General features: G+C 48.9%; 1 protein-coding gene across 1 annotated transcript in view; it reads left to right on the top strand.

Annotated features, from left to right (window-relative positions):
- The window catches only part of LOC119969286 (purine nucleoside phosphorylase LACC1-like), a 190105-nt gene that overhangs the window by 156303 nt on the left and 13773 nt on the right, over positions 1-20029 (top strand). Inside the window, exons 5-6 of the mRNA XM_038802703.1 lie at positions 6619-7210; positions 15438-15616. Coding sequence (XP_038658631.1) covers positions 6619-7210; positions 15438-15616 — 771 coding nt within the window. The remainder of the gene's footprint in view (positions 1-6618; positions 7211-15437; positions 15617-20029) is intronic.

Genomic DNA, 20029 nt, shown 5'->3' with positions numbered 1-20029 from the left:
CTGTGCGGCACTTGAGGCACTACCTCGCTGGTAGGAGGTTTACCCTCGTCACCGACCAACGATCGGTTGCCTTCATGTTTGATAATACGCTGCGGGGCAAGAGCAAGAATGGTAAGATCTTGAGGTGGAGGATTGAACTCTCCACCTATAATTACGATATAGTATATCGTCCTGGGAAGCTCAACGAGCCCCCAGATGCCCTGTCCCGCGGCACATGTGCCAGCGCGCAAGATGACCGACTACGAGCTATCCACGACGACCTCTGCCACCCGGGGGTCACCCAGCTCGCCCATTACATCAAGGCCCGCAACCTGACCTTCTCCACCGAGGAGGTCAAAGCTGTAACCAAGGACTGCCAAATCTGTGCGGAGTATAAACCGCACTTCTATCAACCAGATCAGGCCCACCTGGTAAAGGCATCCCGGCTCTTTGAACGCTTCAGTATTGATTTCAAAGGGCCCCTCCCCTCAAATAATCGCAATACCTATTTTCTCAACATTATAGATGAGTTCTCCCATTTCCCGTTTGCCATCCCATGCCCTGATATGACCACCCCCACTGTTATCAGAGCCCTGCACAGTGTCTTCACCCTGTTTGGTTCCCCCAATTATGTCCACAGTGACAGGGGCTCGTCATTCATGAGCGACAAACTGCGTCAGTACCTGCTCAGTAAGGGCATCGCCTCGAGCAGGACTACCAGTTACAACCCCAGGGGAAACGGGCAGGTGGAGAGGGAGAACGCGACGGTCTGGAAGGCCGTCCTACTGACCCTACGGTCCAGGAATCTCCCGGTTTCCCACTGGCAGGAGGTCCTCCCCGATGCGCTCCACGCTATTAGGTCCCTCCTTTGCACGGCCACAAACCAGACTCCTCATGACCGCTTGTTTGTCTTCCCTCGGGGAACTACCACAGGGGCCTCGCTTCCATCCTTGCTGATGACATTGGGTCCTGTCCTCCTCCGGAAACAAGTTCGGACCCATAAGACCGACCCCCTGGTAGAGAGAGTCCAGCTCCTGCACTCAAACCCACACTATGCATACGTCGACCACCCCGATGGCCGGCAGGATACCGTCTCCCTCCGAGACCTGGCGCCCGCAGGCTCCTCCACCACTACGACTACTGTACCCCCCACACTATACCCCGCCCAACCTCCCATGTCCAGCGCCCCCACACCTATTTGGTTCCCGCGCTCCCTTCCACCCGGCACACCAGTCCGCAGGCATGAAGCTCTGGAATAGCCGCCCATGGAGTCCACCCCGAGCCCGCACCGGACCCACTTCCACAGCCACCCAAAACGGCTGCAACACCAGTGCTTCGGCAGTCACAACGTACAATCCAGGCGCCAGACCAACTGAATTTGTGAACCCGTCACCCCCCGCCGGACTTAATTTTTTAATGAATGTGGTGAATGCATAAATACTGTTAATTCACCAGTATACTGTGTTGCATTATACCATGCCATTAACCCTGTGGGCTCCATCTATGGGCCAGTGTGTGGCTTCACCCACAGGGCGAGATGTTGGATCATGTACGGGCTCCGCCCTTTAGAGGAAGTATAAGAGCAGCTGACCTGCGGGACCGCCTTCAGTATTGTACCGGTCGCAGGCAGGCAAAGTTGTAAGTTGATTAAAACCATTTACTTCGACACGTGTCTTCGAGTGAATTGATGGTCGCATCAGGAAGCAGCGGCATGGTGGTATTGTCACTAGAATCCAGAGATTCAGTATAATGCTCTAGGGGACCCTGGATTCAAATCCCACCATGACAGATGGTGACATTTGAATTCAATAAAACACTGGAAGTCCAATGAAGACCATGAAACCATTGCCGATTGTGGTAAAACCCCATCTGGTTTACTAATGTCCTTTCGGGAAGGAAATCTGTCATCCTTACCTGGTCTGGCCTACATGTGACTTTAGACCCACAGCAATGTGGTTGACTCTTAAAATACCCCCAGGGATGGGCAATAAATGCTGGCTCAGCCAGCGATGCCCATATCCCATGAAAATGTTTTTTTTTAAATTCCTCCCCCCTTACCCTCTCACCCCTCACTCAGACAGAGCCCCACGTGTTGTCTCCTGCCCTGATAACCGAGCCTACTCCTGCACAGATGACGGTGGGACAATGTTGGGTGGGACCCTCACAGGCTCCAAAACCCAGCGACTGTTCACCAACAGCATCTGAGCAGTCAGAGCAGAGGAAGGAAGCACCTGCCTCCAGCTCTGCTGAAACTACAGGGATAGCATCACTTGGGAGCAGTAGAGAAAGGAAGATAGGGGTTTGTAGTTGTACAAGGAAAATCACTTGGATGTTTAATGTGTCCATTTTATTATAGTTGTTAAGCCTCATAAACGTATCACAAGTCTCCATTGCCATGTCTTGCCTGGCAAGTGTTATTAGCCTTAAGGTAAATGATATGACAGGAATAGACAGCAAGCTGTATCAGTGAATTGGATTGCTACCTGGTTTGGATCTGATTTATTGTCACATGTCCCAAGGTACAGTGACAAGTATTGTTCTGCGTACAGTCCAGACAGATCGTTCCATACATGAAAAAATATAGGACAAACATAAATGCACAATTTAAATACATGGACACAGGCATCGGATGAAGCACACGGAGTGTAGTGCTACTCAGTAGAGAAGATGTGTGGAGAGATCAATTCAGTCCAAAAGAGGGTCATTCAGCAGTCTGGTAACAGTGGCGAGAAGATATTTTTGAATCTGTTAGTGCATGTTCTCAGACTTTTGTACCTCCTACCCAATGGAAGTGCACTCAAGATATCTGCTAACACTCATCCCTGGAAAATCCTACTTAATTCATTGTCCCATCACTAATCCATAGGACAAACCATGGAGCACAGCACTGATCCCTGACTGACTTGACTATCTGCTATGACTGATACATGGATAACCACACTCCACTGTGCTGATCTTTGCTATTGCACCGTGGGATGCAGAATATGGCCCCCACCTTGGGCCCAATCCAGGTACTTGAAACATATGTTTACATACCTCTCAGTCTGGCAGACAGTCCATCTCTTGCATTCATTATGCAGCGGACTTCAAGAGACTCATAGCAAATTGATTCCAGGTTTAGACATGATTAGGTTAAGACTGGAAGAATTCCCTTCTTAGCCAGGGTCCATTGTTCAAAGTGATTGTATCTAATGGCTTGTTCCACACCTAGTTGAATGTCCAGGCGATTGTCTGGATGTTTTGTGAATAGTTAATCTCTGGAATAGTTGAGATGATGAGCCATTCACATCCCTCCAAGGTGGTGTTCTCTGATGGGTTCTTCTAAACATTCTGGCTCAAATAAAATGGCTTTGAAATTTGTAGAGTGCAGCTATGTTAATGTTTGACCATCTTAAAAGTAGCTGCCTTAAGGAGCTATTTAGTATGGCCAATCCACCTACCTGCACATTTTTGGACTGTGGAAGAAAACCAGAGCACCCGGAGGAAACCCATGCAGACACGGGGAGGACGTGCAAACTCCACACAGCTATCCAAGGCTGACATTGAACCCGAGACCCTGACACAGTGAGGCAGCAGTGATAACCACTACTACTGTGCAACCCTGGGGGGGGGGGGGGGTGAAGAGTCAGAAGGATTGGTGAAGGGGGGAGGAGTGGTGAGGTGGGAGGGTTCAGTTGTATAGTTACCCAGGAGTTGGACAATTTTTCTATCTCACATTTGTATTCAGGTAAATGAATCAGAATTGGCCAAATGTCCCGGTTCTGGATGCAGTAGAATTAATTGTCCATCGGAAATTGTAACTTGCCAGACAATTCCTGCAAATGTCCTTGCGTTGGGACTTCCATGGGGGTTCCGAAGCGGATATGGGGGGGGGGGGGGGATGCTGTGGACCTGCAAAGTTTCAGGTACGTTGTAACTGTAGCAGTCTGGCGAAGCAGAAAACTGTTTGCTGCTGACTACACTTTACAAGCACCTGACCAGATCGACGTAATACAGCTAAGTGGAGAGTTTAAAGTAGGCGGTTGGAGTCTCAGGCACCTGCGAATCATATTGTAAAGACAGAAGAAAAACATTTTTCAAACTTGCATAAATCAAGAACCACCAGAGTGCTTCCAGCCTCTTATATTTTTACATCTTCTGCTTCCGCCGTACTCGTGCAAAAAGCTTTTCCGCACATTCAGTCCCAGCTCTGTAGTAAACCACACTGAACTTACTCATCGCAACAAGGCGGATGTGGGCGGCTGTCACGCTCACGCAGATTGACGCATTGGAGAACTTTGCTGCCAATCATCTATTTCTTCTGACCTCTTTCTACCTCAGCTATTTAATGTTGATTAATTGGAAATGGGCTTCCGCTCCTCCTGACAACGCTGAGAACGAAAGCTGGATGTATGTCAGTTACAGGGAATGCTGGAGAGCACTTTTTTTTTTTACTACGCTTTTTATATAGGTAGGGGCTGCGTGCCGGGAACCCAACAAGGACATAACTACATTTCACTGCAAGGGAAGTTTGAAATGTGAACTGTACAGATGCGGTGAGCGCAAGAGGAAAACGCTAGCCTTAGATCAACCTCCCCGGAACTTTGTAAGTGAAAATAAAGCTCAACACCGCTGTCATGTATGTTACCTCTCAACTCTGTTCGAACGACAGTATGTCGATTGCTCCTCGTAAGTATAAGGGGTTGTAATAGGCCAGTGTCTGATAACTTCAAATTATTCATATTCTATTAGATACTTTGAATATATATAAAATTAGGTTTTGGACACTTGGTAGAAGAGAACTGAGTATTGCTGAAAAAAGAGATAAGCTGCCGAAGCTTTTCACCTCACACTCATCAGAATAATTCGTAAGAATATCAAGTCTTGTGATGCAGTGCTGATGGATGCAAGGTGTGTTACATTTTTTTAAGGAACAAGCGTTCTGATTGCTGAAGTCAATACTTTGGATCTAGGAAGTTTAATTTGGTTAAGGTATGCAGGGAAAGATCATGCTTACGTTAATATACTTATAAATTCTGGCAAAATGGAAGGCACACACCATAGAGGCCGCTTCAATCGGCTCATGGTCCCTGCTCTGCTGTTCATTCAAACAATCCTCTCTGCCGTGCCGCAGAGAGTGTCAAGAGGAAGAGTTAGTTTAGTTGCTACAGGATGTAGCCTATTTCATCTAACTGCCCAGGAAACCTCCACACCTTGGTGGAGCTTATTGATGTTAGGCTGGCGCAGGGTCATAAATTGTTGAAATTCCAAAGGTAGCCTGCATTAACTTGCATGGTCTAGGATGTGGCCAGTAACAATCTGTGTAACGAATAGAGCAAACCCTTTTTATTTATGTACACCATTGCTGGAAATTGTAAATTGAATGCAGCCAATGAATCAAGCATATCACACATACAAACAGGAGTAGGCCATTTGGCCTTGAGACTGCTCAGCCATGTGATAAGATGATGGTTGATCTGATTGTGACCTCAACTCTATCTTCCTATCCACCCCTTAAAATATTTGACTCCCTCTTCAGTCAACATTCTATCGAACTCAGCCTTAAAAATAAGCAATCGCTTATTTTTCTCTGGGAAGAGAATTCCACAGACCAACGACCCTCCAAAAATAAATGATCTTCATTTCCGTTTTAAATGGGGAAACTCCTTGGACGGGATTCTCCGAGCCTCCGTGGCAAAATCATGATCGGCGCGGGGGCGGTGAATGGGCATTGACGCCGAGATCTGGCTTGACGCTGCTCCCACGATTCTCCGGTCTGAATCGCGTGCGCACGATCTATGCGCCATGGGTAGGGGGCAATTGATAGTGGCCCCCGCAGCGATTCTCAGACGGAAACTAGCCGAGTTCCCGATGGTGCGGTTCTAACCACGTTTTGCCTGTCGGGAATGGCCAGTGGCGGCTGCAGAGTCAATCCGCGGCTGCCCTGGTGGTGGGGGGGGTGGGGGGGGGGGGGTCCTTCACCGGGGGGGGCGGGGGCCCACGGACGGCCAAGCTAGCAATCGGGGGCTACCGATCCACAGGCGTGCGCAATCTCACGGGGGGGGGACTATATTTCCACGGTGTGAGTCCACCATGTCGCACAGGGCGGCGGAGTCCACCATGTCGCACGGGGCGGCCGCCAGAGGCTACTGTTGTGCTCATGCGCTGATTCCTGACCGGTAGTGCAGGACCCCGTATCAGCAGCCAGAGCTACGAGGAGTAGTCCGGGACCCTGCTAGCTCCCTTCGTGAATCACTCTGGACTTTCTTCAGGAAAGTCAAAAATGAAACGCCCGCATTTTGACGCTGGAGTGAGGACATAGCACCATTATTGGAGAATCCCGCCCCTTATTTTTATACTGTGTGCTATGAGACTATTTCTAGTCTCTCCCATAAGGATAAACATCCTCTCATCATCACCCTATCAAATCCCCTCAGAATCTATTCACGGTCATTGAAATTGCAAGATGGTATTTAAATTTCAGAATCTGTTTAAATTAATCATTCAGATGAAAGGGAATTTAACACTATTCTATAGTCGCAAAAAGACTTGTAAGTTAATTTTTTACATCTCTGAAAATGACTGCTGCATTTAAAATGTTATTTTATTTTTAAAAAGCACTCAAGTAATCTAAGTTAAAATTACTTTCCCTCTGCTCAGGTTTATTCCTTTAATTACGGAATTATGACGGTAGAAGTGGTCCTGGTTGACTTTTCAGATGTTCACTATGAATCCATTCAGAAATGGCTTTGCGGTGCTGTGGACCAAATGAGCACGTGCGATCTGGTCGAGTGTCCGTATGTCTTCATGATGTACAGCCAGAGAAATACAGACAATGTGAATAATGACATCCAGAGTTATTTGTATCAATTGTCAGACCATGTTGAGATGCCAAAAGGAAATCTTGAGGTGTTGGTACAATCCAGTTTTGCTGGTATCTTGTACACTGTCAAGCGGAAGATTGATGAACAGAGTCTCAGCATCATTAAGGTGATTGTGTCCACAGAGAGGAGAGCCACACTGGAGCTCTACATTGAGCAGCTTTTTACTGCAATTTATAAATTCACATTCAAGACGCTTGTGATAGAGAATGAAGAGGAAGTTAAGCTACAGTTGCCAGTTCCTGCCATGAAAGAACATGTTCTCTTGAGCCAACAAACAGGTGATATCTGGAAAGACATCTGGGCATTCTTGGCCCAGCTCAAAGGAGATATGGGAGAGATTGTAGTTCTCCAGTCCCTGCTGATCCCAGGTAAACTTCCATAAATGTCAGAAATCTGTGTATGTAAAGTCAGCCAAGCTAACTACCATCTACTCTTTTCGGTGGGAATTCAGCTGTTGGAGTGGGCGGAGCTACAGAGTCGAGCAGTGAGTATTTAAACTAGCTGCTGCGCGGATTTGAGTCTTTTCGACGGAATTCAGCTGTTGGAGTGGGCGGAGCTACAGAGTCAAGCGGTGAGTATTTAAACTAGCTGCTTAAACAGCGGCCACACGGCCTCTGGGGAAAAATCTGAAGAGTGACATCACAGCAAAGCAGTGACCTGATTGGCTGGTAAGGAAAGTGCTCCAATTAGCAGTAGCTGGGAGAAATTTAACCCTTTGTGTGTTGGTAAGTATTGTGATTGGTAAGTAAAATCTTTATTCCTTTCACTTATTCATTGTTTGATATTACATTTGTAATCAGTTATGGTAAAGTGTAAAAATGGCAGGAGATCCCAACCCGTGTTATGTTCCTCGTACTCAATGTGGGAGTTCAGGGATGCGGCCGATCCCCTGACTCCTTCATGTGTGGGAAGTGTGTCCAGCTGCAGCTCCTGTTAGACCGCATGACGGCTCTGGAGCTGCGGATGGACTCACTTTGGAGCATCCGCGATGCTGAGGAGGTCGTGGATAGCACATTCAGTGAGTTGGTCACACCGCAGATTAGGATTAGTGAGGGAGACAGGGAATGGGTGACCAAAAGGCAGAGAAAGAGCAGGAAGGCAGTGCAGGTGTCCCCTGCGGTCATCTCCCTCCAAAACAGGTTAACCGTTTTGGATACTGTTGGGGGAGATGACTCACCAGGGGAAGGCAGTACAGTAGTCCCCCGTTATACCGCGCTCCGCAATACCGCGGTTCGCGATATACGGCGGGGGGGCTTATGGACCCCAACTGTCAGCTTCCCTCTCCGGATCAAAGTGAGCCGGCCGCTGAAATTGACACTGCCGGCTGAAATTGACACTGCCGGCTGCTCCTCTCTCACTGAGATTCAGTGAGAGAGGAGCAGCTCACACAGCTTCCGGAAGTGGATAGTGCAGAGCTACAGCTGGTACCTCCATAGTGGTTGAGGTAGGGTGGGGGTGGGGGGGAGGGGGTGGGGGGGGAGGGGGTGGGGGTGGCGGTGTGGAGAAAGGCCTGAACTGCAGGGGTTTGGGACCGAGGAGAGATGCGACACCCCCCTGCCACTTGTTCCCAAACCACCAAGTTGACAGCCCTGACACCTAAAACTGAATCCCAGCCTTGCCTTTGAAACTGACATGCAGCGCAGGGTGCAAGCGCGTGCGGCAGATGGGGTGCAGACAGCAAGACCTTGTAAGTTCCTGGTAAGTTTCTGTGGGTTGTTTTAATTAGATCCACGATGGGGTTTTAAATTTATTTAAAAATCTATTCATGCGCTTCCCATTGTGAGTCTACGGGGGTCTGACCTCTCCCCCTGCCCCCCGTAGACTCACAATGGGAAGCGCATGCATAGATTTTTAAATAAATTTAAAACCCCCATCGTGGATATCCGCGGCTCGGATGCAACGCGGGTGGCTGTCTTGGACCCCAACACCCGCGTTATAAAGGGGGACTACTGTAGTAGCCAGGTTCATGGCACCGTGGCAGGCCCTGCTGCACAGAAGTGCGGGAAAAAGACTGGCAGGGCTATAGTTATAGGGGAGTCAATCGTAAGGGGAGTAGACAGGCGTTTCTGTGGTCTAAAACGAGACTCCCGAATACTATGTTGCCTCCCGGGTGCACGGGTCAGGGATGTCTCAGATTGGCTGCAGGACATAATTGAGGGGGAGGGTGAACAGCCAGTTGTCGTGGTGCATATAGGCACCTACGATATAGGTAAAAAATGGGATACGATCCTACAATCAGAATTCAGGGAGTTAGGTGATAAGTTTAAAAAGTCAGACCTCAAAGGTATTAATCTCAGGATTGCTACCAGTGCCACGAGACAGACCGAGTAGAAATTCAAGAATAGTCAGAATGAATACGTGGTTTGAGAGATGGTGCAGGATGGAGGGGTTCAGTTTTTTGGGACATTGGAACCGGTTCTGGGGGCGGTGGGACCATTGCAAATCGGATGGTCTACACCTGGGCAGGACTGGAACCAATGTCCAAGGATGTGCTTTTGCTAACACTGTTGGGAAGGTTTTAAAATAATGTGGCAGGCGGATGGGAACCACATTAGGAAGTTAGAGGTCAGTAAAGAGGCACCAACTAAAGCCAGTAAGGTACTAGATAATAAACTCATTGCGACTAAGGGGAAGAGTAGACAGGGAAGATATGATGAACGCAAAGGGACAGGTGGTCTGAGATGCATTTGTTTTAATGCGAGAAGTGTAGCAAGTAAGGCAGATGAACTTAGGGCTTGGATTAGTACCTGGGAATATGATGTTATTGGTATTACTGAGACTTGATTGAGGGAAGGGCAAGATTGGCAACTAAACATCCCAGGGTGTAGATGCTTCAGGAGGGATAGAGCGGGAGGTAAAAGGGGTGGAGGAGTTGGATTACTGTTCAGAGATTATATCACAGCTGTGATTAAGGAGGGCACTATGGAGGATTCGAGCACTGAGGCAATATGGGTAGAGCTAAGAAATAGGAAGGGTGCAGTAACATTGTTGGGTCTTTACTACAGGCCTCCCAAAAGCGAGCGTGAAGTAGAGGTACAAATATGTAGACAGATTATAGAAAAATGTAGGAGCAATAGGGTGGTTGTGATGGGAAATTTTAACTTCTCCAACATTGAATGGGACTTGTGTAGTGTTGGAGGCGTAGATGGAGCAGAATTTGTAAGGAGCATCCAGGAGAATTCTTTAGAGCAGTATGTAAATAGTCCAACTCGGGAAGGGGCCATACTGGACCTGGTATTGGGGAACGATCCCAGCCAGGTGGTTGAAGTTTCAGTCGGTGATTACTTTGGGAATAGCGATCACAATTCCGTAAGTTTTAGAATACTCTTGGACAAAGACGAGAGTGGTCCTAAAGGAAGAGTGCTAAATTGGGGAAAGGCCAAGTATAACAAAATTCGGCAGGAGCTAGGGAATGTGGATAGGGAGCAGCTGTTTAAGGGTAAATCCACATTTGAAATGTAGGAGTCTTTTAAGGAAAGGTTGATTAGAGTGCAGGACAGACATGTCCCTGTGAAAATGAGGCATAGAAATGGCAAGATTAGGGAACCATGGATGACAGGTGGAATTGTGAGACTAGCTAAAATGAAAAAGGAAGCACACATAAGATCTAGGCGACTTAAAACTGATGAAGCTTTGGAGGAATATCGGGAAAGTAGGACAAATCTCAAACACGCAATAAAGAGGGCTTAAAGGGGTCATGAAATATCTTTGGCTAACAGGGCTACGGAACATCCCAAAGACTTTTATTCGTATGTAAGGAGCAAGAGGGTAACTAGAGAAAGGATTGGCCCACTCAAAGACAAAAGAGGGAATTTATGCGTGGAGTCAGAGGAAATGGGTGAGATTCTTAATGAGTACTTTGCATCGGTATTCACCAAGGAGAGGGACATGACGGATGTTGAGGTTAGGGATGGATGTTTGAATACTCTAGGTCAAGTCGGCATAAGGAAGGGGGAAAGTTTGGGTATTCTAAAAGGCATTAAGGTGGACAAGTCCCAAGGTCCGGATGGGATCTATCTCAGGTTACCGAGGGAAGCGAGGGACGAAATAGCTGGGGCCTTAACAGATATCTTTGCAGCACCCTTGAGCACGGGTGAGGTCCCAGAGGACTGGAGAATTGCTGATGTTGTCCCTTTTTTTAAGAAGGGTAGCAGGGATAATCCAGGGAATTATAGACCTGTGAGCTTGACGTCAGTGGTAGGCAAACTGTTGGAGAAGATACTGAGGGATAGGATCTATTACATTTGGAAGAAAATAGACTTATCAGTGATAGGCAGCATGGTTTTGTGCAGGGAAGGTCATGTCTTACAAACCTAGTAGAATTCTTTGAGGAAGTGACAAAGTTAATTGATGAGGGAATGGCTGTAGATGTCATATATACATGGACTTCAGTAAGGCGTTTGATAAAGTTTCCCATGGCAGGTTGATGGAAAAAGTGAAGTTGCATGGGGTTCAGGGTGTACTAGCTCGATGGATAAAGAACTGGCTGGGTAACAGGAGACAGAGAGTAGTGGTGGAAGGGAGTGTCACAAAATGGAGTAAGATCATTAGTGGTGTTCCACAGGGATCCGTGCTCGGACCACTGTTGTTTGTGATATACATAAATGATCTGGATGAAGGTATAGTTGGTCTGATTAGCAAGTTTGCAGATGATACTAAGATTGGTGGAGTTGCAGATAGCGAGGAGGACTGTCAGAGAATACAGCAAAATATAGATAGATTGGAGAGTTGGGCAGAGAAATGGCAGATGGAGTTCAATCCATGCAAATGCGAGTTGATGCATTTTGGAAGATCCAATTCAAGAGCGGACTATACGGTCAATGGAAGAGACCTGGGGAAAATTGATGTACAGAGATCTGGGAATTCAGGTCCATTGTACCCTGAAGGTGGCAACGCAGGTCGATAGAGTGGCCAAGAAGGCATACAGCATGCTTTCCTTCATTGGACAGGATATTGAGTACAAGAGTCGGCAGGTCATGTTACAGTTGTATTGGACTTTGGTTAGGCTACATTTGGAATACTGCGCACAGTTCTGGTCACCACATTACCAGAAGGATGTGGATGCTTTAGAGAGCGTGCAGAGGAGGTTCACCAGGATGTTGCCTGGTATGGATGGTGCTAGCTATGAAGAAAGGTTGAGTAGATTAGGATTTTTTTCGTTGGAAAGACGGAGGTTGAGGGGGGACCTGATTAAGGTCTACAAAATTATGAGAGGTATGGACATGGTGGATAGCAACACGCTTTTTCCAAGAGTGGGGATGTCAATTACAAGGGGTCACGATTTCAAGGTGAGAGGGGGAAAGTTTAAGGGAGATGTGCGTGGAAAGTTTTTTATGCAGAGGGTGGTGGGTACCTGGAACGCTTTGCCAGCGGAGGTGGTAGAGGCGGGCACGATAACGTCATTTAAGATGCATCTGGACAGATATATGAACGGGCGGGGAACAGAGGGAAGTAGGTCCTTGGAAAATAGGCAACAGGTTTAGATAAAGGATCTGGATCGGTGCAGGCTGGAAGGGCCGAAGGGCCTGTTCCTGTGCTGTAATTTTCTTTGTTCTTTTATACATGACAAACACTATGCAGGAATTTTACAGTCCTGTCACAGGGGTGGGGGGGAATATGGCAAGGGTTATGTATTAACCCCCAAAGGGCTTTGTGCAGCTGAAAGGGTGAGTGCAAAACATTTAAAGGCAGAACTTTGAAGCCTAGGATATTTTAACTCACTGGCCGCTCCTATTCCTAACCCATCAAAGGGACGTTCTTAAACTGATATCGGAGGCTCTCGTTGTACCCTTGGCAGCCTTTGAGGTGGTTTTACTTGAAAAGGTCTTGGTAGCTTTCCCACTTATTCTGTAGTTGAAATGCAACCAGGTTCTCATTGAGATCATGGAACCCCAATTCTGCTTCATTAATTCATGAAGTTTGGATCCAGTCGGTGCCTCATCTACCATCAAGTCAGCAAAATCCCAAGCCTGTGGAAATGGAGTATTACCAACTTCATTCTCACCAACTGGCAAGAGTTAATGCCCCCCCCTACACCACACCCCCTCGCCCACTGGAGTTTCAAGTTCAAATGCAGTGTTCAGCTTAAATTAAATTAGAGAGTGGGAGGTAAATGGACCTAGATGTGCAGATACTGCTTAGTTTCCATTATAAAATCATTTGTTCTCATCACATGGACTGACTGGGCCAAATGGCCTATTTGTATCTTAGATCATGTGATTTCTACATAATTCTATCTCCAGGGAAACAGCTTGTCATCCTGTAGATGTTATCTTTACAACACACATGACTATCTGTTTTCCTGTGTAATAAATCACACACTGCTACTGCCTCTGTCAACCCACAACTTGTACCCTTGTCCAGCCTCTTGACTATTTAGTGTGATGGTTTCAATTTCTGCTAAAGTCTGTAGTTGTTTATTCATTGTTTCTGTTGCTATTGTCCAGCCTAATCATCAAGTTGTTTCCATATTCTAATGCCCGTCCACTGTAAACAAAATAACGTGACACCTCAGAGTGGGGTGACATTTAACATTATATAGACTCTGGCATTGAGATCTCCAGTGCAGAAGCACCATCAACCTTCTCAGAAGAAAATTTGGGAATACTGTCCTCAAGCTCGTGACACCCGACCCCACCAGTGGTAAAATATTCCCCTGACAACTGGTCCACTAAATGAGCACAATCCCAACTGAGGCAGAAAGTGTCTGCCACTTGCTTCAGGTATTCTCCCTCTCACCACCTTTGCCTCCTGGTCACAACTCTTCCCAGAAAGGGTTGCTCTTGACTCCCCATGTAGAAGGCCACGGGTGATGGACCAGCTTTGAAAAGGAATGCAATGAGACCACTGTTTCTCTTTCCATAAGTCACATTGTCCTTTGGAGGTTAGAACAAGCAAGGGACTCTGTGGTTGTGTCGGTATAAGATCAGGCCTATTGAGTAGTTAAAATCAACCAAAGGACAATATCCGCCAATGTTGCATCCGAATCCTCCCCCCAGCTTCAGTTTAACCTACTCTTCTGAGCAAGCGGTGTCGATGGGTCAGGTACTGGAATTTGTGGGAGTGGGCCCCAAGGCTTTCTGACACTGCACTTGAGGTCTGGATGAAAATGGTGGAAAGGAGAGAGATGTCCTGTGTCTACAGAGGTGAATAAGGCTCATCAAACCCATGGTCAAAAGGGGAAAGGACAAGTTAACAATAGAGGTCAATGCCAGTGAGACCTGAACCCAGTTTAATGATGTTGCATGGTTGTCAAGGTAAATGAATATATCTTATAATAATCTTTATTGCCATTGCAGTGAAGTTACTGTGAAAAGCCTCTTGTTGCCCAATTCCAGCGCTTGTTCGGGTACACAAAGGGAGAATTCAGAATGTCCAGATTACCTAACAGCACATCTTTCGGAAGGAAAGGAAGGAAACCGGAGCACCCGGAGGAAACCCACGCAGCACAGGGAGAACGTGCAGACTCTGCACAGACAGTGACCCAAGCCGGGAATCGAACCTGGGACCTGGCACTGTGAAGCAACAGTGCTAACCACCATGCTACCGTGCCATTCAACCCAAACACTGCTCAAATTACCTCACCACTATCACACACCCATTAAAAACCTCTATCAATCAGGACTTGGGGATACCTAACATTCATATGCTTCACCTCGCTCAATTAGTACTGTTGCAAGCCTCACAGTCACATCTCATAGGTTGCATACACTGCCAGCTATTCAACCATGACAGCCACATCAACCGAACAGAGTGCATGGCACTCACAGTTCTCTCTCTCTTGCAGGGCAGTTAAATACAAGCACTGCCGCATGTCCTGACCCCAATGGAGAAAACTGTGCACGCCGTTATTGGGATGCTCATCACTGAGGCTTTGTCCAACAGCGGGATGAAACCATCCAAAATGACAGTATCCTCAAGCCTAATGCCCCTTCTCACATCCTCCTCAACCCACACGCTCTCCTGATTTACAAGATGCAGATGGTGTCCAGCATGTGTTGGCTACATTTTTCCCTTCCCACACCACAGCTTGTGCCTTTCTCCTTTCAGATACTCAAGAGATGCAACCTGACCAAGCAGTGGAAGAACATAAAGAAGACAGTTAATTACAAAGACACATAACCATTACTCGTATCACACTCGCAGCCACTAGCTCACATCCTGATGCATATCTCAGACATGAGCATGGAGACAGAAATTGCATGTGCTGAGATTTAGGCCTTCATAGCCCCTTATCTCAGACAGGAGGCAACAATAACTTACCAGAGGACAAGGTCGCACACAAGTTCCCCAGTATGTTAAGTTTTTAAAAAGGTGTGGGCGGCACGGTGGCATAGTGGCTAGCACTGCTGCCGATGGTGCCGAGGACCCAGGTTTGATCCCAGCCCCAGGTCACTGTCTTGTGTGGAGTTTTCACATTCTACCCGTGTCAGCATGGGCTTCACACCCAAAACCCAAAGATGTGCAGGGTAGGTGAATTGGCCAAGCTAAATTGCCCCTTAATTGGGAAAAAAAATAATTGGGTACTCTAAATTTATTTTTTAAAGTTTTTTTATAAGTGTTATCTTGCTTCTAAAGCTTGTTTTAATTCAACAGATTTATTTCTTCATGGTTTCACTACCAGAACAGGTGGTATATCCTACTTACCAGGCCTCAATTCCTTAAACCTCTTCAGTAGCAGAAAACGCAGAGACCCAAAAGCTGTGGTTATGGAGAACATCCGACGGTTGAGCGCAAGGGCAGGATTTAACCCAAAAACCTTCTACCTCGCAAAGGTGAAACTTTCATATTTACATTTGAGAACTACTGGTGTGAAAAGTATCAAGCAATGGGCTCGTAATATTTAATGAAGAGGAAAATGTTTAAGCCCAGTGGAGGTCATTTTCAACTTCACTGGCTGTGGAAAACGAGCACTAACAGATTATACACCCCGGCTAATTTTCCGCTGACTTCATCATCCCAGTGTTCCCAATCTGGGTGGTTATTCAGACACTCCTGGTGGTAATAGATGTGCATGGACAGCAGCAGCTGGTACTCCCATAATGCCATTAAATGTAATGAAGCATCCCAACGTACTTCACAAGAGGGTTATTAACCATAATTTGACACTGAGCCACAAAGGAGATGTGTCCAAAAGCTTTGCTGAGGGAGGGAGGTGTACTGAGAATCTCTGACAGGAGGAAAGGGGGGTTCAGGCTGGGAAATCCAGACCTGGGGCGAAATTCTCCGCGGACCGACGTGACGCCCATTTCCGGCGGGCAAAAGCGGTGCGGATGACTCCGGCGTCGGGGCCTTCTTTTAAGCCGTTAATCTCCGTTCCCGAAAGGGCCAGCAGCGGACTGACGCGATACGCGTCAGTTTCACCCGCTGCGGAAGTGGCGAGTCCCGGCGTTTGGGGGAGAGAGAGAGTCCCGGCGTTTTGGGGGGGGGGGGAGAGAGAGAGAGAGAGAGAGAGAGAGTCCCGGCGTTTGTGGGGGGGGGGGGGGGGTGGGAGAGAGAGTCCCGGCGTTTGTGGGGGGGGGGGAGAGAGAGAGAGTCCCGGCGTTTGTTGGGGGGGGGGGGAAGAGAGAGAGAGTCCCGGCGTTTGTGGGGGGGGGGGGGGAGAGAGAGAGAGTCCCGGCAGTTTGTGGGGGGGGGGGAGGGGAGAGGAGAGAGAGCCCCGGCGTTTGTGGGGGGGGGGGGGAGAGAGAGACAGAGTCCCTGGGTTTTGGGGGGGGGAGGAGAGTCCCGGTTTGTGGGGGGGGGGGAGAGAGAGAGTCCCGCCGTTTGTGGGGGGGGGAGAGATAGAGAGTCCCGGCGTTTGGGGGGGGGAGAGAGAGAGAGTCCCGGACTTTGTGGGGGGGGGAGAGAGAGATAGTCCCGGCGTTTGGGGGGGGGAGGGAGAGAGAGAGTCTCGGCGTTTGGGTTGGGGGGGTGAGTGGGGGTAGGGGTGGTGGTGGGGGGGGGGGGGGGGTGGGGGGGTGGGGGGGTAGGGGTGGAGAAAGGAGGAGAAAGAGGCCAGGGGGTGGGGAGGCAGAATTAATCCAAATTCCTGCTTATTTCCTCAGACTCTTCAAAAGGTTGTTTCTCCCCAGGATTAGAAAAGGTGCCTTGATAATTCACAGCGCAGAACCCTTTCTGCGCTGTGAACTATAAAGGCAGAACCCAGAAACTTTGCCAAAAGTTTTTCCCTCTCTCTCCGCGCGTTTTTCCTGTTGTTGTGAAACTGACCTGAAATCGCAGAGGATGAAGCTGAAATAGACAAATCCAGACAAATCTCCCACCCCGGGATCCCAGCATTTCCCTCTGCATTCTAACCAGGCAATATTCCTGGGTTTAGGCAGATTGCAATATACTCACCAAAGCCCTGCTCTCAGCCAGAGAACGGACGGGACTCCCTCTCCCTGTCTCTCTCTCCCTGTCTGTCCCCACAATCTCCCTCTCTCTCTCAAACAAAGACAAGGCAGCTGGGAGGAAGGGGAGCCTTGAGGAAGATCTGCTGATGCCCCCATCCAACGCACCGTCGCCCCCCCCTCTGCACGCCGCTGCCCCCTACCCCAACCCCCTACCCCCCCACCCACCCCTACCCCCCACACCCCCTACCCCCCCCCACCCCTACCCCCCCCACCCCTACCCCCCCACCCCTACCCCCCCCACCCCTACCCCCCACCCCCACCCCTACCCCCCCACCACCATCCCCCCACCCCTACCCCCCCCCCACCACCACCCCACAAACGTCAGTACTCTCTCCCCACCACCACCCCACAAACGCCGGTACTCTTTCCCCACCACCACCCCCCACACAAACGCCGGGACTCTCTCCCCCCCCCACACACAAACGCCGGAACTCTCTCTCCGCCCCATCCCCCCACACAAACGCCGGGACTCTCTCTCTCCCCCCCCCCCCACACAAACGCCGGGACTCTCTCTTCCCCCCCCCCCCCCACAAACGCCGGGACTCTCTCCCCCCCCCCCCACAAACGCCGGGACTCTCTCCCCCCCCCCCACAAACGGCGGGACTCTTTCTCCCCCCTCCCCCCCCAAAAACGGCGGTACTCTCTCTCCCCCCCCCCCACCACCCCACAAACGCCGGTACTCTCTCCCCACCACCACCCCACAAACGCCGGTACTCTCTCCCCACCACCACCCCACAAACGCCGGTACTCTCTCTCCCCCCCCACCACCACCCCACAAACGGCGGTACTCTCTCCCCACCACCCCCCACACAAACGCCGGTACTCTCCTCCTCCCCCCCGCAATCGATATTGGTAACTGAACGGCGTCAACCATCATCAATGGTTGACGCCAGTTAGAAACCTACCGTGATTTTCGCCGACGTGACCCGTGGCCACGTCGGAGATTTGTTGACAGTAAAAATTAAATGAAATCCCGCCTGGCGCCAGCTGTTCTCAGAGGCTGCCGGCGGGATTTGCACAACGCTGGTTTTTGGCCGCTCGGAGAATTAAAACCCGGTGGGAGCGGGAATAACGCCGCCGCCGGCCGATTCTCCGACCCTGCGTGGGGTCGGAGAATTTCGCCCCAGAAGTCCCAGCCACAGCTCAGTTGGTGGAGCGATGAAACTCGTGACATTCAAGAGGCCAGAATTGCAAGAGTGCCAAAATTCTTGAGCGGTGAGAAAGATAGCGGGTGGGATTCTCCAACAGCCGATGCCGGAATCACAATACACGATTGGGCGGAAAATTTGTCCCAACACCGAAATTGTAGCGGACGCCGGGTTCACGCCACATCTTAATTCTCCGATGCCTCGATAGCGCTGACAACGTGTTCCGGAACGCACATATAGTTAATGCAGTTTACATATCTTAGCGGGCCTGACTCAGTATTCCCCGGTACTTCCGCAATCTTCCGGCTCCACCAGGGGGAATTCCTGACGGGGAGGTTCACTTGGGCTTCTAAAAATCGGGAAACAGGCGCCAGGGCTAATGAGAGAGAAAGGAGGTTGGACACGCAAAGGCGCGACCATTTGCTGCCGAGGTTGGGGGGGGAACCAGGAGACTGGCTGTGGAGCTGGGTGACCCCCACAGAATCAGAACTGCATGCCTGGCATAATTCTGACAATGTACAGCAACAGCACTGGGGATGGATCAGCCTGAGGGCAAAATTAAATTAGTCTTGGGCTGCATTGCAATAATTCAGGCAAACCTTGGACACCAATCCACTGCCTTGATGCAATTTGCCTATCTGGACCTTACCAGTTCCACGCTGCTTAAGTCTACGTGAGGAGAGTAACAGCAAGATGATAGACCAACCTGCAGTTATCACTTAAAACCGGAAAAAACACGCCAACTCTCTCCAGCTCTAAGGTACTGCACGTTCAGTTGGAGCAGCCTTGGCTCTGAGTCAGAGCAAAGGGCCAGAGCACACTGATCTACACTGGCACTGAGAGAGTTCCATCCTTTCAGTGTTGCCTTTTGGAAGAGGAACTAAACTGAGGTACCATCTGCCACCTCACATGGCCATCCCATGGCACTTTTATCCCTCTATCAGCATCACAAAAACAAATTATCTGGCCACATTGCTGTTTGTGGGAGCTTCCTGTGCACAAATTGGCTACCACCTTTCCAACATTACAACAGTAACTACACTTCAAAATGTACTTATTGTCTGTTGGTGGTCAGCTACTCTAACTATTCCAAGCTAATTTGACAATCTGGGGTTAAAATGGGGCCTCTGCACAGTGCTGTCCAAAGTGAAAACCTTGACCAGTTTCTCAGTGGTTTAAATGCCTATGCAGATCAGGCACTGACCTCTACCCCACAAAATAGCTCTTATCTTAGGCTGATAAAATGGCATAATGTTCAATTTAGGCCCAATTCAGACAATAAACACTTCCTCACTGATGTGAGCAGAAGAATTAATCAACGCAATATCAAAAGGCCCCAGTAAGCGGTTTCTATCATTATATTAAAGTTAAATCTGCTGTTTTCCCCCATCACTATCGGGCATTGTAACTGTGAGAGTCACTCTTCATCGTAAATAGAAATTTAGTGATCCAACTGGAATCTTAACTTCTGCTGTTTAATGTTGTATATGCACTGAGATGTTGGTTGCGATGTGCTTATTACCTTTGCTCACTTGGTAACAGGTAAGCCATGGAAACACCGTCTGGACTTTGGGTAAACTGGAGCCTGAATACTATGATGGAATTGTAACAAATTGGAAAGGCGTTACCATAGCAGCGCCAGGAG

The sequence above is a fragment of the Scyliorhinus canicula genome, chromosome 7 (genome assembly GCF_902713615.1).
Source record: "Scyliorhinus canicula chromosome 7, sScyCan1.1, whole genome shotgun sequence".
Classification (NCBI taxonomy): Eukaryota; Metazoa; Chordata; class Chondrichthyes; order Carcharhiniformes; family Scyliorhinidae; genus Scyliorhinus; species Scyliorhinus canicula.
The sequence above is the reverse complement of the archived record's forward strand: the minus strand, read 5'-3'. Positions and strand labels throughout refer to the sequence as shown.